We start from the raw sequence: 27,099 nt of genomic DNA, 5'->3' as shown, positions 1-27,099 counted from the left end.
TTAAACATGTAAGACAGATATAGAGAGCTATGTAATAAATCAGACAAATTGCTCCACCATGTGGTGAACACTCAGAATTGCTTCAGTATAACTCCACAATGTATGGCAACATATTCAATACCTGTCACTACAGACTGTGTGACAGACAGACAGTATGCATAATACCAGGACTCCTAAACTTTAGCAGCTAAATGGAATCCAGCCACCATTCAATTTATTATTATTATTATTTTTATTATTATCATATTATTATCTGTGCTTTTAATACTCTAACACAGTGATTCCCAACTGGTCCAATCATGGGCTCCAGATTTGTCCTTAGTCATTAGTTCAAGGTCCACACAGTTATATTCATATTCAGCGTCACACTTGCTTTTGGCCATATCATCAAGTAGTTTGCTGTTTCTGTTAAGTAGCTGTCTATTATTCACTCACTTTACAGTGGGGAACAGCACTTCAAAATAAAAGCTCTGTGTCGTATCCCAGAATAAAGTGTGTTTTTGACAAACTTGACACATTTGTGAGTCACTTGCGGCCCATTCAGAATGAACTGCGACCCACCAAATGTCTGTAAATAAGACTTATCCTCATTTCTGGAAAGGCATGACTGACAAAAATTAGTCAGCAACAGTTTCAAAAATGAATTATTTGTGTAAGTCATAGGTTCCAGCTTTTAAGTGTGAAGCTTTTGCTGAATTACAGAAGTTCAGGTTTAATATTTCTTTTTAGTTTGTGTTGTTGGTGATGTAAAACAGCTATTTATAGATGTGATTTTGAGCTGTTATTTAGTAGTGACCACCCTGGGGATTCTGGCCCCCATAAGGGGGAGTCAGGAGGCCTTCTTGATTTGAGGGGGTGTAAAAAAGTTTTTATATACACATGCAGTGGGCCTATATCTCAGAATTTAGTTCATTTCTGTGAAAATAACAAAATAAATTTGTTATTTTTAAGGTTTAAAATATTATACAAGATATAAACCTTATTTTTTTTTTAAAGAAACTTAAAAAATGCAGGATAAGGGCACAGTGAAGAACACAAGCTATATTCACAGAGCCTTCACTCTCTGCTTAACAGCCTCATCCTGCATTACAAAAGTACACAGTTAAAACAACCAAACAGCTAACAGAGCAATGGCTAAGGGTCAGAGACAAGAAAACACTCAGCCTGTCAAAAAATAAGTCTATTAAATATGTATGATTGTTAAGAAAATACAAATAAGAAGTTTCTAAGAATGTCAAGAAAACTCATCTCAGATGCAATATTCACAGGAAACAACATGCTCGTTTTACACAGACCTCCTGCAGGTAATTAACACATGCAAAAGGTATGAAATTGGGTTATTTGATGAAGGCAACAACTCTGATTCAGTAATGAGGTGGTTTGTTTATTGTACCAGTCCATTTATTGAATTATTACTCAAGCAGTTGCAGATCATGTGTATATGAATCGCCCATATCTTTGTCCTTATACAGAAGCACCTGCAGCTGCTGTTGGCATCCAAAGTGTGAATCAAAAAAATGGACAGAATGACAAACCAAATCACCCCTCTCTCCTCCAACAGTATGTCCAAATAAGGCATGAGGCAAATGTTTCATTCTTAAACCAGTATAGTTAAAACCAGCCACATATGACTATAAAATACATTATTATCATAAAATAACTATTTACACCAAACTAGCTTTGCAAACAATCAAAACCAGTATGTACACAGGAAACGTAGGCTTTGAAGGCAGCGTCTTCGTGCCTCGTCAGTGCAACGGTTTCTTTGCCCCACGCTCATCATCATCTACTTGTCATGATATCCACGGGAACGCAGCCAAATCTGCCAAACTTTGTAAAGTCCATGATCCTGATTATAAAACTAAAAAATGGCCGCCAAGGCATTTCTGATCATAGGACAACATGAGTATGTCTTAAAACATGTTGACATCTACTGAACACAGTAAAATCCTTCATTCACATGCTGCAGTTTTATTGTGGTTGTTGAAATGCTGCTTGATGTCAGTTCAGGAGTTAATAATCGGGGGACACAAGTCCTATTTAACAGCTAAGGTATTCAATAATGTAAAACCAGTGAAATGAGCCACTGTACATAATCGTTAAACCTGTAATTGGGAATTGCTGACAACAGTTTTTAAATGACAATCTCACAAAATTATTTATCAAACAACAAAAGTTTTTTCCCCTCTATTTTTAATCAACTAGGGATTTTTGAAATGCATCTTAGTGTCTTGATATGATGAAGTGATATATGAAGTAAAATCTGTCAACATACAGTCCTGCCTGTGTTTGTTCTTATGGCAAAGTATGCAGAAAATGTAGCAGGGTGTCATAAAAAAACCTTTGACGCATGGCTTTGTTGTTGTCGTCTTGTGAGAGCTCAAACTGTACGTGAGAAGTGATCATATCTGGTCATTGACATAACCAGTATTTCCAAACAGTGTGTACAAAAAAGCTTTCAAAGTAAACATTTGGCATACATGTAGGAGGGAGTGTACATACATGTAGGAGGGAGTGCACAGCAACAGACATCCTGGATCATTTAAGATGCTTTCAGGAGCAGCGGCATGCAGTCTTCTGCCTCGTGTATCTGACTTGGAGAGACAGGACAGGAGAGACTAGTGCCATCTAGTGTAATATTACATGTATGCATGTGCAAGACACTTGAGGACCAAAATTTACAGCATTACAGAGCCAGTGGCTGCTATAGCCATTCAAAAATAAATATTCTCTTCCACATAAATATTAAAAGGGGGGAATAAAATATGTTTTGTAACAAAATAAAATACTGAGATAAAACATAACACTGTCCAGCAGAGGTCAGTTTTTCCAGATGTGAACTTTTTTAAAAGTCTCACCTATAGAAAGTGAAAAATTAAACCTAACAGATGATATTGGTTAGGATTTAAGAAGCAACCTTAAAGGACATCTTAATCTTCTTCTTCCTCATCTCTTCCACAGGGGAAAAGACAGCTAAAGTTGAGTGACACTCCTTAGAGAACTCGTGCACCTAATTATCAAGGAAAGCTGCAGCGAGCGCACAGCTGTAAAAGATGGAAATAATTGGACTAATTCCACAGAGACCGCCTGGGAACAAAATCTAGGCCTTAAGTGGGAAGCCACACTGAGGTTCATAGGGGAGGACGAAACACACAGCTCAAGCCTCTTGTTAAAAATGTGCTTCAGCAGAGGAAAGGAGGCGTCTCATTGCACTAAAAATGTTGGCTTTGTCTGTCTCTGTAACTTCTGACTCTAAATAAAAGTTTAGCTTCCTCATTTAAGAGCTTTCTGCTTCACAAACCAACAAAAAAAGCTGCCAAAAACCCAGTCCCTTACCATGACAGGGCCAGGTGAATGTCAGGTAACAGTACCATTAATATATATATTTTTTTATACAAATTGTGCCCGTTCAGATTTGAGGCGGAGTGCTCTCTGAGCCTCAGTGTCACATGAGGCTTTCTGCAGCCTGCAATATCCACACCAGCCACCCAAAATTTCAATTACAGCCCTCTGTCAATGAGAACATTTTCACAGTGGAGTAGTATGAGTGACAGTGTGAATACCTCATGAGGTATCAAACAGTTTAGTGTGCTCATGCATGCATATACCGTTATAGGCTATGTATGAGTGATTTACAGATGAAGGAGAGAATTTAACCATCATCGTCACAAGGCAACCTTTTTCCCTCTGCAGATTTCTGTGTGACCAGAGGAGAAATAAACTGGCACAGTGAGGAAGTAAAAAAAAATAAAATAATAATAAAAAGATCTGTCACATCATCTCAGTATGATGGCCTTATAAGGTCACACTCCCTCTGCTGCTCTTGACCACCTACAGACATAAAAGGATAGCAAACTACAGCCTGGGTTTTCATTATTTTATCCGTCAAACATTGTATTCTCTCCTTCATCCTTTCAGTTCAGTCTATCTTGTCTTCCTGTTTCCCATCTGTTCTCTGCTGATGATATGTTGGTTCAGATGTATTAACTTTGTCAAAGTCCTCTCCACATGCCGTGTGAAAATCCACTAGTGCAGACTTTTCAGCTTTGGCCCTGCGTGCGTCCAGAAAGCTGACGATAAACTCTGAGTTCTGATAGATAAGCATGCCAGACAACGTCAGCACCGCGCCGGCACAGCTCAGGGCAGACAACTCGCTGCCGAAGAGCAGCTGAGACAACAGCAGGTTTCCCACCACGCTCAGGTTGCCGAGGATATGCAGGGTGACGGCAGAGGTGAGCGTGATGACGCAGCAGCTGGCCAGGTTGTACATGACCGAGCCGAGGCAGCTGAGCAAGATAAACACCCACAGGTGGCGGTCGTAATGCAGCGGTGACTCCAGCAGAGCCCAGTTTTCTAAGGCCAGAGCTGCCACGGCTAGGATGCAGAAGCTAGGAATGGACATCAGGTAGAGCAGGAACACAGAGTTGATTTTCTCCTCCTGGAGCAAGATGCCTGAGTAAATAGAGACATGTACACAGTGGTTACGAACATGACATAATGTTTACTCACACTGACAGTATCGTGTTAAGCAAACGCTTTGACTAGAGACCTTGAAACAAAAAGACATGCACTACAAACTGTGTTCAAGAAGTGACAAAAACAAGTTAGAGGATGAGGAGACTAGCTTGTTGAAACTTGATTTTCTCTACCTGAACTGAAATGCCAGAGTAAAGAGAAATGTGTGCAGCGGTTACAAATGTGACTACAAGCAAACGACCCGAGAGATGTCAAAAACAAAACCCATTTGTCTTCCACTATATTTTCTACTTAGGAGAAATATCTGATTCTGCAACTTCAAAGCCTACTTCTCACTTCAAATATTAAGAGAAACATGCAGTATTTTAGTGGACTGTTCAGGTGACAGAGGGCTGCTGTGTTTTTCTAGTCAAATACCAACAACAGACTGTATTCTGTTTACTGTTCAGCTTATTCAAATTTGACACCAAGCTCTGAAGCTGTCTGACAGCAGGGAAAATGGCAAGGTATTATGCAAAGCACCTGTTTGGCAACTTGCATGTTATGGGCCCTGGTGTCTGGACATGTAGGATGCAAAACACATCAACAAAACCACTTGATGTTTTAGTATGAGCTGAAGCAGCTTTAACACTCTAACACTCTTCCCTCACTGTAAACACTTGATAGTGTTTACTGACATATAGAGCCAAACCTTTGAAAATGCTTTGAGTCTGAGCTTTTAAACAAAAACATGTGCGCTGTATCGGAGAAAAGTTAACTTATAAGGGAAACTGTTACAACAACAACTAGTCAGAGAGGATGAAAATAGCTTGCTGAAACTTGAAACGACATCGTCTAGCTAGTTTGGCACCTCGGGATGGACTCAAATTTGTAGTCACGATTTAAAATAAAAGCAATATGCAGCAGCTATGCTCCAAATACAAAAGCAGGACTTTCCTTTCTGTTTATGTTACCCTTATTTAAGAAAGAAAACTGGCTCCTTTCTAAACACACGTGCAGTCTTGTACTGTTCGACACTGAGCAGCTATAGAGGAGTATTTGAACGGATGACCTTATAGTCACAAGCCTGCCCCCATAACCATGAGGTGCCCCCGTGCTCCTCTAGGTACAAAGTATGTAGCATTACTTTCATCTTACATTCCATCGTCTGAGCAAAGCTGAATATCTGCTTTCGTGTTACGTAACAATTATATATTCCTCTGTTTATTTTTAGAAACTCATTTCAACTATCCAAATGTTGTGGAGACTAATGACGTTAGAGAACCTAATCCCCTGCACACTGAAACCAACTTTACAGGAATTCCTTTCCCAAAACTTCCCTGGGAGTTCAGAACATTAGATAAGTGAGTACATTGGATAATTGTAGTAACGGCAGCCTGTATGACATCACGTCAAGAGAGGAATCTGCCTCATTCCCAGGATATGTTTGCTTAAACTACAGCCACACATTAAATCTCAAAATGGTTGTTTTGCACTGAAAGTTTACTTTGTTAAAAAAATACACTCAATAAAAAACACACAAACAATTATTTATTTACTCGGAGAAATGATCTAAGAAATTACCAACCTCTAACTTATCCATTACTAAACAGCGGCTCTGGGCCTCTCTTTCTTGAATTCAGTTTGTATGAATAGAGACAGAGACGTGAGTGCCAAATAAGAGAAACTTTTCAGAGCCTCCTTGAATCTATCAGCTGACCAGATGATGACTCATGAATGTAAAAGAGGGTTCTGCCTTTCTTTCAAAAACAAAGATTACCAGATCAGCATGTGCCCAGGGTGTGTACAAACCCTGCCCATTCTAGATCCCTGTTGTTGTTTGTATCACGTTTCCAAAGAAACCAGAAAATATGCCACTGTGACTTTCCACCTTCATATGTGGGTGTGTTTTACTGGACTGAAGGGTGAATCACTGAATCAGTAAAAAGTTCCAGGACCGCAGACTGCTGCAGCGTCTGGAGGGAAACCCTCAAATAACCTCTGATGTCTGTGGCAAGAGATGACATTTTTTCCAGCATTAAAAAGAGTAAAATGGCTACTTTCTATGGCGACAACAAAACAAAAACAGTCTGAGGTGGCAAGCAGGACAGAAAACACTTGAGTGACACAGTAAAAGTGGTACTTACTCTGCTGAATGGACTTGACACCCCTCAACATGGTTGCTGCGAACACAAAGAAGCAGCCAGTCTGGTCGAACTGGACCTCTCCCATGATGCTGAAGGAGGCTCCCAGGCAGATGGGCATCATGGCTGTGTATTTGAGGATGTGATGTTGTTTGCCCAGGATCAGCGTTGATATGGCCAGAGTAAAGAGTGGGGTGGTGGTATAGATCATTTGTGCAAATGACAGCTGGACATAGTTCAGACCCATGTTCCCAAAAGCAATACTGGCACAAAATGTCAAGCTCAACAGGAACACCTTACATTTTGCGCTCGGGGTCAGGTCCTGCTCTCCGTCCGCTCTGTGGCGGATCACTCGAAATTTGATCAGCCCATAGTCCACCACTATGGCTGTCAGCATGTGCAGCGCAGACAGCAGCAGAGGGTACCTGAAGTTGTAAACGGCAAATATCCATTTGTTGAGGCTGGAGATGGTGGTCCCCGTCACCAGCCAGACAATGACAGCTGACAGCAGATGGAGCATCTCTGCGGGTGGCCTCCTCCTGCCTCTCTCTTGCAGAGTCGCCGCGCATTTTGAGAAGCCATCGGCGCTGATCATGTTCGTATCATTGTCCTCTCTGAAAGGAAAACACATGTTGAATCCGCGCCTCTCATCTCCAACTGCAATGCATGATCAAACCGGCAAAGCTGAAGCTACAAATCGTGAAAACACCCTGCGACATAACTGTTTCTCTCCTCTGCGGTGTTAGCCGGTCTTTGTTGTTTAGTAGACTTGCAGTTTCCCAGCGCCGCCTACAGACACGTGTTTCTATTTTGCATGACGGGCTGGTTGTGTAACTTACCCTGCGCAGACAAAATGACATATGCTGGACCATGAAGGCACACAGGGGGAGGAAAGAGGAGAGGTGTTCAGGGCGGGCTGGGAAACAGTACGCGCCTTCTCCACGACTGGGGCTGACAGGATTGGTTATTCTCCTGACATGCAGCAATGGACTGACGGTGACTTCACTGTGATGCACCAAAAACCTCAGCACTGTAGTAAACATAAGGGGCAACTCAGGTGCTGGACGTGCCTGTAAACAAACCGTATATATACCAGGCAGCGCAGCAGCAGCTCACATGAGTTATGTTTTTTCTCCATGCTGGCTTTAAATAGCAGCTTACTTCACTGCCGGAGGGGATCTTGTGATTCTCTTTCCGAGCACTGGAGCTAAGGGAAACCCTGACAACTGACACTGTTGTTCTCAAACATTACACCGCACAACGGTTAGCTTGTTAAAACGGCGGTTGCAGTTACATACGTGATGTTGGGGTGTTTTTAATTAACAGCAGCTTATGTCAAACAGCTGGGCGGACTAATACCCGTTTACAAAACAGCACAACACCGTCTTTGTCTGTAATAAAAAGGTCAGGTGGGTGAAGTTAGCAGCCCTCCGCTACCGGTTGTCACTCTACACCAGGCAGCTCAACGTCTATCATGCTAACGGTAGCTAGCACCCTGTGAGGAGGTTAGCTAACGTCAGGTTGTCCGCTACCAAACAACCGCCGACACGACGCGGTTAGCTTACATTTGTAAAACAACCGTTAGCTTCAACACGACTGCTATCAGTGACATTTTCTCACAAAATAAGCGTCGTCGTTTTTACCTTGTTATTCTTCGTCGAGTACCTTGACAGTACAGGCGGCATCCCTAAATCTCCGTCGGTCGGTCACCGTGCTGTCAGAGCAGAGCAGAGCAGAGCAAGCCGAGGCAGTGGACGCGCCTCAGTGTCATTGGATGGTTTATTTAAAGGGCAATGCCACTCATTTATGGGCGGCTCGCTCCGTGCAGGCATGGTGCAAGCTGAGTGTAACCTCTGCTGTGCAGGTTCTGAGGTGTTGGAGCCTGGAGCCTCACATGGTCATGAGACATCCAGTGACAACGGTGAGTAGCGCTACTGTCACCATGTGAAGTGTTCAGGATGAGTTAGGAAACCGCAGACACAGGGTGCACCATGCAAATAAGTACCAATAAAAGATGGATATGTTTTTTTTTGTTTGACCTAAAGTAATAACAATAAGGCAGAGGTGGGACCAAGTCTTTGCTTTACAAGTCACAAGTAAGTCTCAAGTCTTTGCATTCAAGTCCCAGGTCAAGTCCAGAGTCAAGACTGACAGGTCCCAAGTCCTACATTTTGAGTTTCGAGTCCTAAACCAGTCATAAAGCACTTCATCAAATGTAATGCCACTTTGACAAGAGTAATAATATTATTTACAAAAATCATGATACTTTTCAAACATGTTTTTATTTGTTAAACAAGTTTGTGATAAAGTTACTTAGCTGTTAACATTAGCTAAGCATTAGCATGCTAACTATGTTAACGATAGTCTTGACTCACTATTCTTTGTGCAACTTTAAATGCTAAACAAAGTTGGAAGTTGCTGCCTCTCCATGTGTTATTGCATTCTGCATTTTTGTTTTTATTTGTTGGTCACCACATATTTTTTGTATGCAAACAAATTTATCTTTGATATTTATTTTTCCAAGGTAAGGTAACATTAGTTCTTCATTGTTTTCTCCTGTAACTTGACTGGATGCTGTCTGATTCATTCAAACAAGGATCTGGGGAATTAAGTGTTGACTTGCTGGGAATGAATAGAGTTTATTTACTGGTCCATCTACATTGACCTTCGCGTCAAAAGGGGTCAGTTGAGGTGGTTCGGGCATCTCATCAGGATGCCTCCTAAGCACCTCCTGTCACAGGTGTTTCGGGTACGTCCCACTGGTAGGAGACCCCAGAATACGCTGGAGGGATTACATATCTCATCTGGCCTCGGAACACCTTGGGGTCCCCCAGGAGGTGCCGGATAGTGTTGCTGGGGAGAGGAACATCTGGGTTGCTTGGCCTGTTACCTCCATGACCCGGCCCCGGATAAAGTGGATGAAAATAGATGGATGGACTGAAGTTGATGTTGGTTAATCTTTGGGCTTGAGGGAAAGTAACAAGTGTTTTCAAGTCAAAAGGCTCAAGTCCATGTGAAGTCAGGAGTCACTGGCATTCAAGTAAAGTGAAGTAAGTCTTTTTTGATTTTGTTTAGTCGATTCTAAAGTCATCGAATTTCTGACCTGGATATGACTCCCGTCCAAGTCATGTGACTTGAGTCCACACCTCTGCAATAAGGTGATGTAAACCAAGCCTATCAGTGCAATGTCTCCATCCCATACAACTCAGTGTTCCTTCTTTGCACCGGCTTTACACAGTGTTCATATTTTTATGACATCCTGTTTTTTCTAAATGAGGTGATGGAGTTGTTAATCATACTCTTTCAGGGTATAAACTTTATTGAAATATTCACAGTTAATGTTGTGATGTGGTTAATGTGTTCAAGTGAAAGTGAAAGTATAAATCATCACATATACCACACGGAAATGCAGAGGGTTTACTTTTTCTTTCCTTAAATTCATCAGAGGAAAATAGCTAATCACACAATGAAAACAAAGTTCAGATGAACCAAATCAATGTCATGCTTTGTTTAATCTTTTTCACCTGTGTTCTGTTTATTATTGTTTTGGAGTTTTTAAAAGTACCACAAATATAATATTATGTATTTATTATATAGTTCTGGTGACATATCAGAGTACAATCACAAGTAGAAGTTTATGGAATGTCTAGAAATCCATATTTCCTTTTGCAAATCTTCAAACTGAGTTGACACACCTTTAATTGTTTGTCCGATGAGACACTTCTGGTGTGTGGGTTTGTTATTTTGCATTGATGACAGCAGCTGACATTCAACCTCAGCCCAGATCAGCGACACTTTCCCAGGATACATTTATTGTTGACCTCGAGGCATCATGTCAGACACTGTTTCCCTGGACGCATCATCTGCCCCTTGTGAATTGAAGGATTTGAACAACATCGGTTTGACAGTAAACAACAGTGCAGTGACAGCTTTATGTTTTTATTGGAGCTCAAAAATGTAACATTTTTGAGGTCATTGGGCACAAAAGGTGAGTTCACATCATGTTTCAGTAAGAGTCCACGGACAATTTAAACCATGCATAGCTATATGTTGCCATGAAAACCTTTGAGATTATGTAGCATGTATCATTACCTGCAGGAAAACATAACATTGTGCTTTATTTGAACAACACCTTATTTGCATCGTCAGTATTATATAGATCTTATAAACACATAGTCATAATTTAATCTCCCCAACATCTAATTAACTGGTATACAATCTTGACTCCATTTAAGATTAAGTATACACAGATGAAGTTTAAGTAGTGCCCAAAATGTGAATGTTCAAGTAATGTGAAACAATATTTTCTTACAGTGATTATACATGAGGCAGTTCTATTTCTAGTATATTCTTGCTATGTACAGGCAGAAAGCAATCAGGCAATCCTACGTGTGCATCATGCCCTATTATAATTCACAGTAAACTGAAAACTATAAATAAATATTATTGGTTATAGAATGTATATTTACTACTAATGTACATCCTTACCATACACACTGCCAAGCCTTTTTTAATAGTTTTCTGGTCCTTGACTGATGTGTATAAATCTGATTTCTTTACATAACTATCATTCAGCTAATGGACTACTGTTACCAAAACATACTTTTTGTGCTGCATGAAGCTCCCTGCCCTGGGAATGCTTTCTTCTCAGGCGACTGTGCTGTTGTGTTATTGCTGCCATATCCAAATAAAGCAGTTTTAAGATAGAAACCACTCATAGTGCTAGCCATTTCTACTGTTTGTACTTGGGGAGACAAGTTTGCTGCTACTTACCAAGATGATAAACCCTGATATTACAATTCACCCTGAAGGATACATGTAAAATTAGTGTACCGGATGTTTATAATATGTACAGAATCTCTGAATCCAGTGGGGACTTACTACTTCATTACATAGTTAAGGCTAAAATTACTATTGAGCACCAATATAATTCCTTGCTGAAGAAAATCACCCAGGCCAAGCAGATTTATACTTCAGTGGGACTTCAGTTTTGCGATATCTGAAGTGGTACTCCAGCAACTTTAATTTCCATAAGTTTGGCAAGTTGTAAGAGAATAATTTAATAGATGGTCAAAAATAGATGCAGGAGAGGTCAAGATATTCTGATTTTCAGTCCTTAGGATGGGTAAAGCTCCAAAAATACTGGATCCTACATTTCTCATAATGCAACTCAAATGGTGTCTTTAGTTAAAACCTGCAGCTTTGTAAACTTTTGAAACTGTACGCCTCCAGTTGGCACAACTTCAAGTTGATATCACTCAAGTGAGGTCACTTAAATAATTTTCTCTGACTCGACAAATTCCAGAGCCTGTGAAAACATGCACTGGTTTTACAGGCTGTGTAGTAATCGTCATGCTAGTAAAAAGTGGCGTGCCCCTTTTATGCAAATAGACAAATCATTTCAAAATCATGTGGAAAGCAGCAGTTGTCTGTAAAACAGCACGTGTATTCAGTCAGTCGTCCATCCAAAGAGAATGACATCTGCTTTGGTTTTCATGGCCGAGTACGTGCTTGTTAGAGGCCGGTCAGGCTGGACAATAACAGCGAATTCTTCAAGAATCTACAGTTTGGGAAATTTTGAGAACCAGAATAGTAAAAATCCCCCCGAATCAGAGGGCTCAATAACTGAAGGTCTTCTGTGAAAAATCCTTTAAGCGCAGAAGAATGTGCAGTCCTGCTACGGTCCTTTAAAAAGCCTGGGGTCTCTGTCAGAGCTCAGCATGAGGGACACGTTGTTCCAACTTTGAGGAGAACAAAACATTCAGTGCTTGTACCAAAACTTCCGCGGCACTCCTTTGCTCCCAGGTTACTCACTCACTCACTCACTGAAACGTGTTTTGGTACAGAAATCCTTTCTGTGTAAAGCATATATGAATCTTTCAGCCCCACACACACACATAGGCACACATAAGAACTCTATGTACTCTCATAAACCAGTTCTCTACGGTGCTGAATAAGCGTACACACAACACACACACACACACACAAACTGAGGCCATGCATCCTGAAAACACAAGTTATAACAGAGCAGAAGAGATAGAGAAGTAAGTGGAAGCAGGAGCTTGTTTTGTGCTTGAAATTCTGGGAGTGTCGGCTTCTTTCAACGGCTGGTTTGCTCACTCACATAGTCACATCCACACACAAACAACTGTCTGTAACTCACAGAGTGTCCTTACATCAGGATGAACCACTCAGCCTGTCTGATGCCGGGATGTAAGGGGTGCTTTTGTCCTAAAAGATCTCAGGGCATTGGCTCCAGTCCTGTCTGTCTTTGGCCTCCCAATATCCGCCCCTGTAGATGTAGGTGCTTTCCCCCGTTGTATCATTTGTCCTCTTCTCAAACCACAGTGGCTGGTAACCCTCAACGTCTTGCCCTAATGACACAGAATCATGTTCAGACTCATCGTGGTTCGAATGTGTACTAGTTTCTAGAATATCAAAATGTCTTACTTTCTTTATTCATTCTCGCTATTGTACTCTTCATTGTTAAAAAATCTGAAACCTGTCAGAGAAAAGCTGAATCCAAATTACTCAACTTTGCTTTGTCCAAAAGGCTTCTTCAGTTAATTCCTTGTCAATTAATATCAGGTCTGCCGTTAAGGTGCAACTTAGCTTTTGACTGTGTATGTTCCACTTTAAGAAACAGACAAAAAAGTTAACAGTTCATGGCTCTAGTAAGAACAAAGGATGAAGGTCAGGAACCTCTAGTCTTGTTGGATACAAATTTAGTTTTTGTTGTTGCCCAAGGCAAAAGACAGGCACTCCAACACCAACCACAACATACTGTACCCATAGTGGTTAAAGGAGCTATGTGAAACACTCAGAGCATGTCTATGATTGACAGCCTGGGGCGGGATAGTCTGCACACGGTTCTCTGTATTGAGCTGGCTGAGCTAACAGCGAGCAGCTAATGGTACTAATTCAATAAAGAGCGTTGGCAACAGCAAAAGAGCTAACATTGCTACCTGTGGGAAATGGGAGGGTATGCGACTATGCCATACAGAAATCAACGATAACTGTCATATGAGCACAATGCAAAGCAGTGGCAATTTGCTAGCCAGTGGGACACACTCAGAGCGACTTACAAGCACTAACATGTTGACACAACAGTTACCACGTTAACCCACAGAGAAGCTTGAATTCCAACACACACAGGAGCACTCTCTGCTTAGGATGCCATTACTCTACTGTATGGTTACAAAGCAAACATTGTTTTGCTGCTTTATGAATGTTCTGAATGTTGCACACAGTTCCTTTACACCATCATCTGTGTAGAAGCTAATGTGAATGCCATGTTTACAGCTTAAAGGCAGAATCTCTGTCTTAAAATCCTCCCCAGATGTGTTTTAAAACAACTGTTACTTTACTTTGAATAAAAATTTGTGTCGGATAAAAAAAGTTCAATTTCATCGTCCTTCTCACTTATTAAAAAATCCAGAATATATGAAAATGCAAATACTGGATACACTGGATGCAAAACTGTTAGATACAAGATGTCTCCTACTTCACTTAAAGCGCACTCTCAGTGTATGTACTGGAAGGTTCAAGTCTCTACATCACATTTGTGTAAGTTGCATATTAGACCAGTGGTTCTCAACCAGGGGTCTGGGAACCTGCAGGGGTCCTAGAGGGAGTTCGAGTGGGGAAAAATGTATTTTCACTATTAAATTAACTACAGGAGTGAGCCCAGTGTGCTAACTAATGTTTCCTCGCATCCTCTGTGACCCAGAAATCATTCGCCCTCCACCATGGCAGAGGATCTTACAATCCCTTAAATGCGCCTCAAGAGAGGATGCTTCTGGAGAAGCTTTGAGCAAGGAAACACAGGTGTATCCTAGGCTTCTCTTCCTAAGCCTTCCTAAACCGCGAGGAAGAGACCCAAGTGAGGAAAGTGAGGAGACATGTTAGCATAATGAAAAGTACCCCAAGAGTCATATGAGTGACTATTTAGATCTATTGAGATTAAACTCCTCTGCGATTATACCAGCTGTTGTTGACAACTATAAAACAGGTTTTAATCATATTTAACAACCAGAATCTTTCCAGTAGGAGGTGCCTGAAGTGAAATTTTATTAAATGAAGGTCTGTGATTTAATGGGTATCAGTTTAGGGGTATCTGACAAGAAAAAGGTTGAGAACAACTGTATAAGACGACAATGATTGGTGTCTTGATTGTACGTGATAAACTTAGATTTAGGCTGAGCACAGAGAAACTTTCCCCCTTCAGCAGATGAATTAGAGAACAGCCTTTTAGTGTTAAACTGCACATACGTCATTCTGCACAGTTACGCTAAAATATGAAAGTAGTAACAGTAAGCAAAATGCATTTTTGAGTGAAGGGGCCCTTATTCTCACCTTCCTCCAGGGCCTGATTGGCTTGCGCCTCCCTCCTTTTCCTCTCCAGCCTCTGACACTCCTCCAGACGCTGCTTCTCTACATTTGCTTCATCCCACACACCTGCCTCCATTAGCCGCTGGTCTGGCCGCAGACGACTGTCAGTGGGCGCAATACCGTCCTCTGGCTCATTGAGAGTCAGAGCCAAGGAGGAGAAATAGTGCATGTTCTCTGCATTTTCTCTGGAGAGTGAAACATAGAAGAGAAAGACAAATAGGAGAGGAAGATGAAAAAGGGGAGTAAGCTGAAATGCCACATTCAATCTTCAAGGTAAGGTAGAAATGTGTTAGATAAGACAAACATACGGGAGGGGATATTTTTTCCATAACAGTTTGGGCTGAAGAGTCTTATAAACGGTCTTTTGTTTGCCTTCAGAGCCTCCGCATCCTTGGCTGCTGTCCACTATTTTGGCACTCTCCATCTTGTCGTCCCAGGTTCCTGAGAGGATGTAATGGGCTGTGCCCTCTCTGTCCTCCACCACTCCTGTCACCTAGAGACACCAGAGAAGATGACACACAGGAAGAGATCAGTTACATGCACACTGCACGGTGCTGACATTTTCACACCCGTGTTGTACTTTACTTCAAAGTATACTATGCAGGCATTGTTGGTTACTGTTTGAAAAAAAACTATCACCAGTGAAATTGAAAGCCAACCCCAGATTCAGTCTCGTCTTGGAACAAGCTTTGTCTGCTTTGTGTTTCAGATCGCCATATTTGCAGTTATTTGTCACTGTGTCCCTGATTTTTGTAGCTTCCTCTTGGATGTGTGCAGCTTACAGTCTTGTCACTACATTTTCAGAGTCCCAACCTCACTTGCATCTCAAACACAGTCATAGGAGGATAATAAGAAAATACAGGCAGAGCAAAGAGTCTCTGTAGAAAAATACATCACCACACACTTCTAGTTTGTATGTATGTAAGTTTATAGACTGTTTTTTAGGAAAATCTCGCAAAATATATCTTCACTTACCTTCAGATTTTGAGTATGTTTGAATCAACTCTGTATATTTGACTTATCAAATAGAAGATTTAAGTTTTAAGGAATAATTCTGATATTACGACATATTTTTCAGGAACAAGACACCTCTTGAGAGTTACTCACTGGTAAGCACTAAGCATGGAGGATACAAGATTTGTTAAACATATTAAGACCCAATGCTAGGCAAGAGCGATGCTAACAGTGTTTCTTGACACAAGCTTGTGTAGCTGTCGTGTGAAACAGTGTAAATGCAATAAAACGTGAAGGGAGACAACCAATAAAGATGCTAGCTGCTGTCTGTTTCCCATCTGAAACAACTCACCACAGAATGGAAAAGCACAACAGACTTACTTTGCGAGGGACTTCTCTGGAAAAATAGCTGTAGGGGGAGAATTTGAGACGGCAGGTGTCCTTGGTAGTGTTGTTTACAATGTCAATGTCCCCAGACTGCCAACAGCAACAGACAGGAAAACAGCAAGGAAAAACAGATGAGACTTTTAAGGGTATGATGAGCCAGATGACTTCACTCAGTATCGTAAACAAACACACACCTACTCAAAGCACATTTAATTTAATTTCTGTCAATTTTGTCTTTCTGAACAGTACTTGCCTTTTTACTGGTTTAAAAATAAGCACAACCTCACAAGTCAAAGTCAGGTTGTGGTTTTGACAGTTAAAATAGAGAGACACACCTGATCAATCCAAAGTTTCCCCACAATAATGTTATGCACTGTTGACGTCACTTTGCTCCACACATAATGGTTTCCGCTTGAGTGGAACTGCAGGTGAATGTTTCCTACAGTGAAGAGAAGGAAAATGCACAAACATCAAAATACCATTGACTAACTGTCAGCATGAACAGAGTCAATTAACCTGTTTCTTACCTAATGGCATGACGGAAATATATTTCCCACGAAACTTGCTATCAATAGTGATATGCTGCCACAGTGTCCATCCTCGTTGTGATGCCACATGGTGGGCAGCAGCTGGTGGGTGATGACTGACCTGAGGGTGAATGGTATCAGCTGGTGTCAGGCAAAATACATGACATATTGTATTTATGTTTTTGTACAAGTGAAACTCCAAGTGTCTGTGTGTGCAAAATATACCGCTAAGCATATGTGTCTGCTTGTCTTTGTCTCACCTGCTCACAGATGGAGCGATAACCATACTCGTCGAGTCGGTCCAGCTCGTAAGTCTCCCCCAGCAGAGGGTTGAAGGGCTTGGCTGTACGATGAACTGTGGTAGAGTAGGAGGAGACAGAAAAGGCAGCCACCAGGCACATCTGCTCCAGAGAGGAGTCACAGCGAGCTGCCCGGTCCAGGAGCTCGCTGTACTCCAGATCCTCCGTCAGACGCTGCAGCATCGACAACGGCTCGTTGAAGTTTACCTGCAATCACAAGCAGACAGAAAGAGTTTCTTACAAGTCACTGAAATTCAAAAACTATATTACAGCCAATGTGCGCATTGTATGCTTTTCATTTACAGGCATGGGTATCTTGGACAGGTCTTTGCCAATACAGTTCTTCATGATGCTCCACAGGTTGAGGGAGTAGTTTGGTTTGTCAGGAATACGACTGCGTCTTGTTCTTCGTAGCTGTATGTGGTTTGTGCCTGAGGTGTCCTAAAAAACAAAAACGATATTTGTAATTTTAATTTAAGTGCATATGGATGTGTATAGCAAGAAATAGTAAGATAAGTGAGCTAGAATGGGACTTACATTCTCATTGTGAGTCCAGTCATTGGACATTCCTCCACTCATCATACTCTGATTACTCCCTGAGCGCCTGAGAGAAAGCAACATCATTTAAGTGAAGCTCTAGCAAGTTCAGTCAGGAAGACTATACTTGAGCATGCTGAGGCCTGTCATTTATTTTTCATACCATCTGCCAGTCACTCCTTGCACATATGCTTACTCATAATTTATGCTGTCATTGGCTATGTTTACATGCACAGCAACATTCCAACATCGTTTTGGATATGATAATGTTCTGAATTTAATAAGGGTCATGTAAACACCATATTTTGTTTGGATGTTCCGACTTAGGTCTTTTCAATATATAGAATTTTCTGATTAAGGAATGTGGGATGTGTGAGCATTATTTGGGTTTTAGGGGCATTCTTTGGAAATGTATAATGCAAATTCAAAATATGTGGGGGTTTTAGTGCAGTTTGCAACGCATGGCCTATTGCCTGTTTATGGTCAGCTCTGTGTGTTGTTATGCCAACAGTTTGCAAAGCTGGGGTAGGGATGCATGCCCAAAAGAAAAGCCCACATTTCCGTGTCGGAAGGAGAAACACACCTACTTTTAAACATTATGAAAGACTTGGATGTCAACAGGTTTTTGGATGTGCGCAAACATTGGCTGAACAAGTCTACACCATGTCCTGTTTTGCTTTAAAGAACCAAAATAGTCAAAGTGGCTCCAGCTGTTTCACCTTTCCATGTTTTAAGATGATAAAGGACATGTGTGGTGCACTTTAATCTGAGTATGGACAGATGAAAAGAGGAATATTAGTGAAAATATTCATTTTCATTAGCCATGTAAACAGCTTAGCAGGAATGTTGTCTTTTTTGGAATATTTTGTGCACATAAACATAGATATTGTATCACATTTAACCAATAGCACAGCGACACATCACTGCCTACTCTTCACAAATTCATTAGCTTCATCATTTCGTTATTTCATCCGCCTCAGCAGTGTCAGCAGTCAACAGCCACCACCACCAGTGTCTGAACTCCATGGAGGGGTTATCTTGCGGCTGCTCAGGGTAGATGCCCCTTGATTACAAAATCTCCCTGTAGAGTCTAAGCGCCAAAGTCTTTCTGTCAAATCTTAATCATCACAAATCATCTGTCAATTTGTACACCTGTAATCTGTAATAAACAATTATCTTTACTTCATGCACCTGTCTCTGCTGATTGAAATACAGTTCAAAGTATCTGCACTTGTAGCAAATTGAGAACACAGCTCTGAGATAACTCTGTACAGAGATGATGTCTCACTTGTGCTGTATGTTGCCACTAGCAGTCACAGTTATGAATGCAGGGGAGTCCTCCATGGCATCAAAGAACTCTGCGTCGTCATTCTCATCACTCGCGTCCCCCTCCTGAGACCGCTCCACACCTATGGCAACAAACACAGGACAAGGCAATGAGTTATTTGAGTTTCTTCAATCTATATATATAAGAAATATACACATTGTAGTGCTGCTTTACATCTTACCATAATACACAATAGCTAAGAAAACTTTCGTTTTCTTGTTTCAACTTGAGTTTCATTGCTTAATTGTTTTCAAGTGAAGTAACAGGCCTCTTTATAGATCTGTAAGTGGCTGTGTGTTGCCATAAAAAATAAAAAACAGGGAATGTGGGTGTGAGATTTAATAAGACTGACTGAGCCACATTTCTATGACAGAAATCTATCACTTCTATTGGCCAGAAGAGGGCCATATTTTTAGTTTAAGAGACAACATGTACTTTTCTTTTCCCACTTAAGAGTATTGTGCCTCACCTGTGTATGAGGTAGGATTCTCCCTCCAGGCTCTCTCTAAGCTGTTGTGCTGTTTGGCTAACTGTTCAATGGTCTCCTCCAGATGGTGACGCTGTTCTCTCTCATGCTGCAGGGTCTTTTGCCATCTCCGGCTGTGAGATTCAGCTACGTCCAGGAAGTCACGACAAGCCTGAGGTGTGAACACAACACACATCAAAAGATGCAGGCAGAGCCCTCAAACTGCATTCCCTCATTAAAACGAGAAAGTCTCCCAGTTACATACTTGCTGAGGCTTGCGCCGAATGAACTCACATTGATCATAGCATTGGAGGTGATGCGAAAGAGGGTGGCTCGCTCATTAACAGCTTTCACTCTGTCTGTGCTGTCAGCGGATCCACGCAGTTCCTCAAGTTCGCTGAGGGAGCGCTGGAGGGCGGCGCCGTGCTTTCCGATCAGCTCATTACAGGTGCTCAGGTCGTCTAGCTTGGTGGCCAGAGTCTTGAGCACCCCTTGGGTTAGGGCTCGGTCGTCCTGAGGTACAGGGCCTTCATCTCCTGAGTCATCTTCACACAAAGACAAAAAAAGGCAGTGCACAAATGATATAATTTACCAAAGATAATGGGTGTCATTTGAGGCTATTCTGTCTGGAAAAATTGGGTGATCATGGTGGGGAAATTATAGTAAACAGTGCATGTCTCATCAGACCTTGGAAAAGCTATTTTAATACTCTAAATTAAGATTAAATAGAGTTGAGAGAGTGTTTGTGGGGAATGGATGGAGGCAGATAATAACACTTCACACCCTGATCCCCCACACCCCTTCCTCTACAAGATCAGAAAGCTGTGAATGAACACCGTTGCCCTGGAAACGTAGGCCTGTGCAATCAGGAGGCTGGGCTATTTTTAGAAGAAAAGGGAGAAAAAGGATGACGCACTAGCCTTTTCCTCCTCTCTTTCTCTCTCTCTACCCCCTTGCTGGCATGAGCTGAGCCATCAGTCTCAGGGATTTTAGAGGGAGAGCAGAGAGACTGGACTGATTACTGGGCATCATAACACAAGAATAATGACACTGACTTTAAATTCCTGAACAACTTAAACCATACAGCCTCTTATACTGACAACTAGCCTCAAAGCCTCAAACTTTTTGTATTTTTTGGCTGCATTTCATCAAATGGAAACTGTAAATGTTTTGTGCAATAATTTATACACATTTTTTGGGGAATTTAAGACACAGCCCTTGGATTTTGACAGGACTTTTGAATAAATCCTGAGGCTTTGAATAGTACTTGTAATGCTGAACATGGAAAGAGTGTGAGGGTCGGAGCGAGAAATAGAGCACATTGTGCCAAGACATTGTTAAAAAGCTTCAAGACACCTATAAACCTCGACTGTCTGAAGTACAAATTTAGATTATGCTGGTTTCATACTCTAGACATTTATTTCAATAAAAATAATCTATCTATAAAATGCAAATGACAGCCCCCATCATATGTGATGGAACTTTTCGAGGTCAAAACATTTCTTCTCTGCTAAAAGAAACAGATTGTGCGTGCACTCTGAAAACTCCCGTGCACACAGACTGAATCTAGGCCAGTGTCTGCTTTGCCTGTGAGTACCAAAGCAAGGCAGACAAACTACTACTACTCTATCAAAGGGGAAAAGTAATACAAAACAATCAGGGCACACTGGAATTACAAAGTCTCAGGAGGAGAAGATTAAAAATGAGAGGGTAAAAAAAAAATCCTTTAGGCTTCTGTAATGGTTTCATGACCCGTATACAGTAGATAGAAAAGGATCTCACGACTTCTTGTGCTCAAGATGTTAAGACATTACATTCTGAATTTGATCCAGCTACTATTTATGCATAGTGCATTTGATCTTACAACCATAAAAGCATCTGTGGAATATTACCATGCATCAAGGGGAGAGTGGCTTACTGGTCTGTTCTGTCTACTAATGGATTATTTTTCACGCAGGACAGTGGAGATTCTGAGACAAATTGGTGACTCATCGTTGAATCATGAAAACACACCCACAGGTGATAGAGGGAGCACCAATATGGACACAGTGTGGGAAGGGAGAATCAGAGTTAAAAATCAGAGGAAGCACTGTTAGCTTCTGCAATATAGATGAAGCAATCAGAATCTGACTGTATTATGATGAAAGCCTGCTGTAGCACAACCTCAGTTACAAGCTCTCCTCCTTGTAAACACTTATTTGGATTCATCCTCACACACGTTAAACTTTCACCCTGGACTTAGTGGTTGTCAGAGAGCTTTGAATTTTATATCACAACATACTTATTTACATGTAGTCTAAAAGTGGTAGTGGTTATGTGACAGCTATTACAAGACAGGTGCCAGATAACTTCTGCAACATCCACTTAATTACTGCTGTTCTAATCCTCGTGTAGCCAGTTAATATGCCCTGCTATTGTTGCCAGTAAGCACATGACCAAAGGCTCATGCACTAATAATCTGTAATCACATCTCACACACCAAAATACATGTATCTGTGCTTGCACATGCATATAAACATGTAACTTGTTCTGTTTAAAATTGTGTACAGTAGACAGTCACAGTATTAGATGTTTCTTCACAAATAAGACATTAGATTACCAGGATATTGACATAAACTGCTGTAGTCAGGTTATAAATATATGATGAAAGCAAATAATTAAAAACAATCTAGACAAAACAGTAACAGCACTGTCTAACACAATCTCTACACCATGGGAAACCTCAGAAAGAAAATAAGGCTGTGTATTATAATCTAAATGGGCTTAACTCCTTAAACCCTGCTTAGTATTCTGGCTGTAAGCACCACCAGTAAGGCAAAGTCCATTGTTACACAATGGCAGTTAAACACCGCTCCATATGCTAATGTGGCCAGACTAACGGAGAGCATTGATTCGCATCTTGCAGGTGCAAACCTTTTACTCAGCAGTAAAGGATGCTTAAAGGGCACACACCTCTTATAGCACGATCCCTCTAGCAGCAGTATTAGCAGCAGGTCTTATATCAGCCAAAATACGGCAAATCTGGCTGAGACTGATTGTTACATATTGTTCGGTTGTTCTGCAGTGACTTATGAATTATGCTGCCCTTTGTAAACTTTAAAGCAAATTCTGGTTTCTAAGAAATCCAACTGGAATATTTACACAGACATTTGCACCAATACAGCCAAACTTGCTGAACTCCATGAACAAACACTCAACAATTAAAAACACACACGTAAAATACATGCAAGGACACAGCTGCTGTCTTAATTCTTATTCTGCTCTTAGTAAAATAATTAAAAGGTTACTTACAAGGTGACACTCACTGCAAATGCAACACTCTTATCATCCTATTGTCCACTGAGTGTATGGTCGAAAATATTTTCAATGAAAATCCTCACACCCTCTCTCTTTTTTTTTTTACCCCTCCTGCTACCAGAACGGGAGGAGGAGTCTAAAGGAAGGTCATTTCATTCAGCTCTCACTGTCGTCATACTGAAGGAGACAGGGAGGGAGAACGGAGACGGAGTGGGAGGGAGGTGGTAGCTGCATATATGTCTGTGCACATTTATGTGGAAGAGAGGGGGAGAAAGACGGTGCGGGGAAATAATCCACTGTGCATCTTTGCTCCTGTTTGTTTTTAATTTTAAATGTCCATAAGAAACAAATAAGGTTAGACAGCCAATGCAGAAAATGTCTGCCAGACTCTTAGCATTCAAGATATATTATAATACATTATATCATATCAAATTACACTACGTGATAGTGGCCCGTGGTAAAAAAAGGGAATATTGTACGGAATAAGTGATTTAAAATGACATGATTAAATGCAAATTTGCATTAACACACATCACACACTTGCCCTGGCTGACGCCTCCATCCTCCATCCGAACATATGGTGCAGCATTGCCCTCTTGTGGCTTGTTGTTTATATAACATTAAAGGCTGCAAATAAAATATGCATTTAGGTAAGTGGGTCTTCTTGGCTGCAGGGCCTGCATTCAGGTTACAGCTAAAATTAGTTTGTCTACCTTGGACTTTGTCAGGTGAGGAATGTAGCTCCTTTAAATATTTGAGGCATTCTGCAAGGCATTTCTTAAAAGGAACAACAAATCTAGGCTAGTTTGCTGGGCTGACCATTTTAAGAAGTCACATTATTTCTTTCAACCAGGACAGTAATTTGCATGATTGATCACCATACCTTAGTAGAGCTTAATCCAATTAACAATTACATCAACATTTTCAACAGACACTCATACAGAATATACAATGTCCATCTTACCTGAGTGATGCATCAGCATAGAGGAATTGGCCTTAGCTTGCTGCAGGGCTGAGACCCACCGCTGGCACTCTCCCTCCGAGGTGGCCTTTAGGTGGTAGCTTCGGCCTCCGCTGGTTAACACCAGGTGGCAGGTGTCACCCACCTCAATGTGTGCTGTTGCCAAGGGAATTGTGCCCCGGCAGGTGTGCGCCATCTCTGCATGAGTCCTGAGGGAAGCAGACAAAACAGTTGGACTAAGGATGAACAAGATGGGGGCAGCTATGTTTTAGACTGGCTTCAAATTAGTTTACTGCTGAAATAGCATCCCAATAAGTCTGTCAAACATGATTAATCCTTTTATTGTCATGCTTTGGACAATGTGCAGCCTACATTTTTGTGGAGGCTTTGGACAGTATGCATGCTCAACACTTTGACCTATTTAGTCTCAATGATTAAGGTAGTTCATCATTCCCTAATGGTTTGTGTATGACATGTATCATGCAAAACATAGAGAGGATAGCCATTTTATCTTTAGAGCACAATTTGTACATGGAATAAATGCCAAATTCAAAATGTATAGTATGCAAAGAAATAAGGCACCCTTTTAGGCTCCTTTATGTCAGATACCTTTACATCTCTTTCAGAAGAGCATGTCATGTCATAACCTATTTAACTTATGTCTACATAATGTTACTGATTAATTCTCTATTATTCAAGGTAACAGGAAACGAAAAGACTATTTTAAGGGCTTTATCCACCTCTTCCTACATCACCCTTCTGTATTTATAATTGTCATAACGCTATTTATGTTACAATTATTTAGCTTACAACGCATTCAATTAGCTTAAACTAGCTAACATTGGTTTGCTGGTTTAGTTAACCTATAATCTATTACAAACGCATTAAATGGGTTGAAATACAAAAGGACACCGTATGTACCCTGGGTTAGCTTTTCAATTAATATATTAATTATTCATAACTCATAAATGGACTTCTTTTTTTCTTTTTAATTCATGCTATGACTCAGGTGATTTTTGTTGTAGCTATACTGGCATCATTCAGGGCACTCCCTCTTCGGTCAGATAAGATAATGTTAACGTAAAAAGTTTTATTTGACGTTTTTTAAAATTAATTTAGCAACATATTAACTCTGCTAACGTGTGGCTTACACATTTAATTATTCTAAACTTTTTATGCTAACGACATAAATGTTAGCTTAAACAGGTGCCAGGTCGAGCACCAACGGTCGCTGTAACCGTTAGTTACCGTTACCTGTAGTAGGACAGCAGGCCGTTACTGAGGACGAACCACCGCCGTTGGTAACCCTTCAGATAGTTGGTCCATTTAAAGAGCCAGCCTTTGTAGGTACCGGTGTCCAGACACGGCAGGTGGAGCCCCGGGAGAGTCGGGGAGGGCAAACACCTCACCAGCTCGTTCATTTGCTCCTCTCGGACGGTAACGTTACTCCAGCGGGATGGACGGAGAGTCGGTGCAGTTTGCGTGGAGTTGCCGCCTGTCAACAGCTGTGCGGTTAAGCTAACGTTAGCTGCACCGCACTGTATCCTCCGCTAACGCTACTGTTAGCTTGCAGCTGTTTGGTGATGCTATGCCAGTGCCAGTGTCCCTCTTTACTCCGAGATAGTTTTAAAAATATCTATGTCGTTAACATGGTCGCTGCGCTAAATATTGCGGCTGGAATTAGATACAGAGCAATCACATTATTATATGAGACTATAAAGCGGCTGAGCCTGCACTTTGACTGCGTGTTATAATAAAGCCTGTGGATGTGAGAGAGGGGAGATCATGATGACGTCCTCATCACAGGATTGTAGCATATGGGTGCAGGTCTGTGTGTGCGTGCGTGCATAGCGTGCGTCTGTGTGTGTGTGTGTGCGCGCGCGCGTGTCACACATATGGCATACACTGCAGTTTTCTACATCATTGCAGGATGCAGGAGTCTGTTGGAGGACGCAATACTGCCTCAGAAAGGGGTTGATATTCATTTTAACAAAAGGCCAGAGCAGCAACATAAAAGAAAGGCCAGATATTTAAGATTTACATGTTTTTTTTATTATTATTTTGAGATAACTTTCAGATATCTGAGAAAAAATACTGAATTATGAGACCTATTAAAACAGCTAAAACAAGTCAGAATAGTCAAAGAAATAATTAGTTGCAGATTAGAGTCAGATATTTTAAGATTTAAAACAAACATTTCTAATCAAAATTTAGTTTTAAAATTAAATCAGAATCAAATGTTTACATGGTGACTTTCATTATAGTACATATACTGTGTGTGTTGCATCTCTAGTTTACACTGTGAGGTTAAAGCCACTCCAAAGATGGCTTATATCTTATATACTTTATAAAATTAACTAATTCATAGTATTCTGTTAGTATAAGTAGATGTTTCATGGGTATTCTATTCTGTTGTATGTTATATGATATTTATCTGTTAGAATATGATGGATTCAGTCAAGCCAATTTATTTAGTCTTTACTGTATGTGTGTTTTGTAAACTATGTTAACTGTTAGTGTTTCTTATACAGTGGATGTGCTTTATGACGTATTGTTGTATTGTGTTGTGTAGCATGAATGTATGTTTAGTATTGTCACTATGTACCTGTGTAGACCCTATGGAGAATAGCTGCTGCAATGCAAAAGTTAATGGGGATCTTAATAAACAAACAAAGATCTCACATAAACAATATGCTTTTATGCTATTATTCTGCTCACATTTTGGAGTATTTAAAGGGATAGTACACCCCAGAATCAAAAAATAAATTTTTTCCTCTTAACCTGTAATTTTATTTTTCAGTCTACACCGTTTTTGTGTGGGTTGCACAGTGTTGGAGATACCGACTGTGGAGATGTCTGCCTTCTCTTCTGGATCCAGATGGCATTCAAATTGTGGTGCTCAGAGCGCCAAGAAAAAAACACATTTGAGAAACTGAACGAGGAACAGAAATGTCTCTTTCCAGGAATCATGAGACAATAACATAGACCTTGTTGTGAGCAGTTACAGCCTGCCAACTGCATCACTGCACAGATGGAAACATGCATCTACTGCTAACTTACCCAGCACCACTGAGCTAGCTAATGATACTACTCAGCTGAGAAGCACAAACCTCTTGTCCATGTGCAGATGCATGGTTCTGTCTGTGTGGTGATATTGTTGGCGGTGTTTGGTTGAGAGAAAATAGGTACTACGTACCGTAAAGCTACTCACAGCAAGGTGTGTGGATTATCTTACCATTTGGCGCTTTGAGCACCACAAGCAGAGTGCTATCTAGTTTCTTTATATTCAAGAGAAGGCAGACATCTCTACAGCCAGTGTCTCCAACACTGCAACTTACACCAAAACAATCTAGA

At 41.0% G+C, this 27,099-nt stretch overlaps 2 protein-coding genes across 4 annotated transcripts; both read right to left on the bottom strand.

Annotated features, from left to right (window-relative positions):
- Positions 1–1,363: 1,363 nt before the first annotated feature.
- Positions 1,364–8,378, bottom strand: slc35e4 (solute carrier family 35 member E4). 3 transcript variants are annotated; one of them, XM_049604297.1, is made up of 3 exons: positions 8,243–8,378; positions 6,603–7,213; positions 1,364–4,452 (listed from the first exon to the last, which is right to left on the bottom strand). In XM_049604297.1, the coding sequence occupies exons 2-3, from the start codon at positions 7,192–7,194 to the stop codon at positions 3,920–3,922; spliced, it is 1,125 nt and encodes a 374-aa protein (XP_049460254.1). In that variant the 5' UTR covers positions 7,195–7,213; positions 8,243–8,378; the 3' UTR covers positions 1,364–3,919. The 3 variants fall into 3 exon arrangements, with proteins under 3 accessions (XP_049460254.1, XP_049460255.1, XP_049460253.1); XM_049604298.1 differs by lacking the exon at positions 8,243–8,378 and adding an exon at positions 7,439–7,627; XM_049604296.1 differs by lacking the exon at positions 8,243–8,378 and having other exon boundaries at positions 6,603–7,425.
- Positions 8,379–8,544: 166 nt separating this feature from the next.
- Positions 8,545–25,533, bottom strand: LOC125905960 (oxysterol-binding protein 2-like). The gene is made up of 14 exons (XM_049604295.1): positions 25,000–25,533; positions 23,749–23,954; positions 19,782–20,032; positions 19,491–19,659; positions 18,983–19,103; positions 17,695–17,761; positions 17,461–17,598; positions 17,119–17,364; positions 16,859–16,979; positions 16,667–16,770; positions 16,326–16,421; positions 15,299–15,483; positions 14,955–15,175; positions 8,545–12,973 (listed from the first exon to the last, which is right to left on the bottom strand). The coding sequence occupies exons 1-14, from the start codon at positions 25,164–25,166 to the stop codon at positions 12,831–12,833; spliced, it is 2,235 nt and encodes a 744-aa protein (XP_049460252.1). The 5' UTR covers positions 25,167–25,533; the 3' UTR covers positions 8,545–12,830.
- Positions 25,534–27,099: the final 1,566 nt, after the last annotated feature.

Source organism: Epinephelus fuscoguttatus, linkage group LG18, assembly GCF_011397635.1.
Source record: "Epinephelus fuscoguttatus linkage group LG18, E.fuscoguttatus.final_Chr_v1".
NCBI classification, from domain to species: domain Eukaryota; kingdom Metazoa; phylum Chordata; class Actinopteri; order Perciformes; family Serranidae; genus Epinephelus; species Epinephelus fuscoguttatus.
The sequence above is the reverse complement of the archived record's forward strand: the minus strand, read 5'-3'. Positions and strand labels throughout refer to the sequence as shown.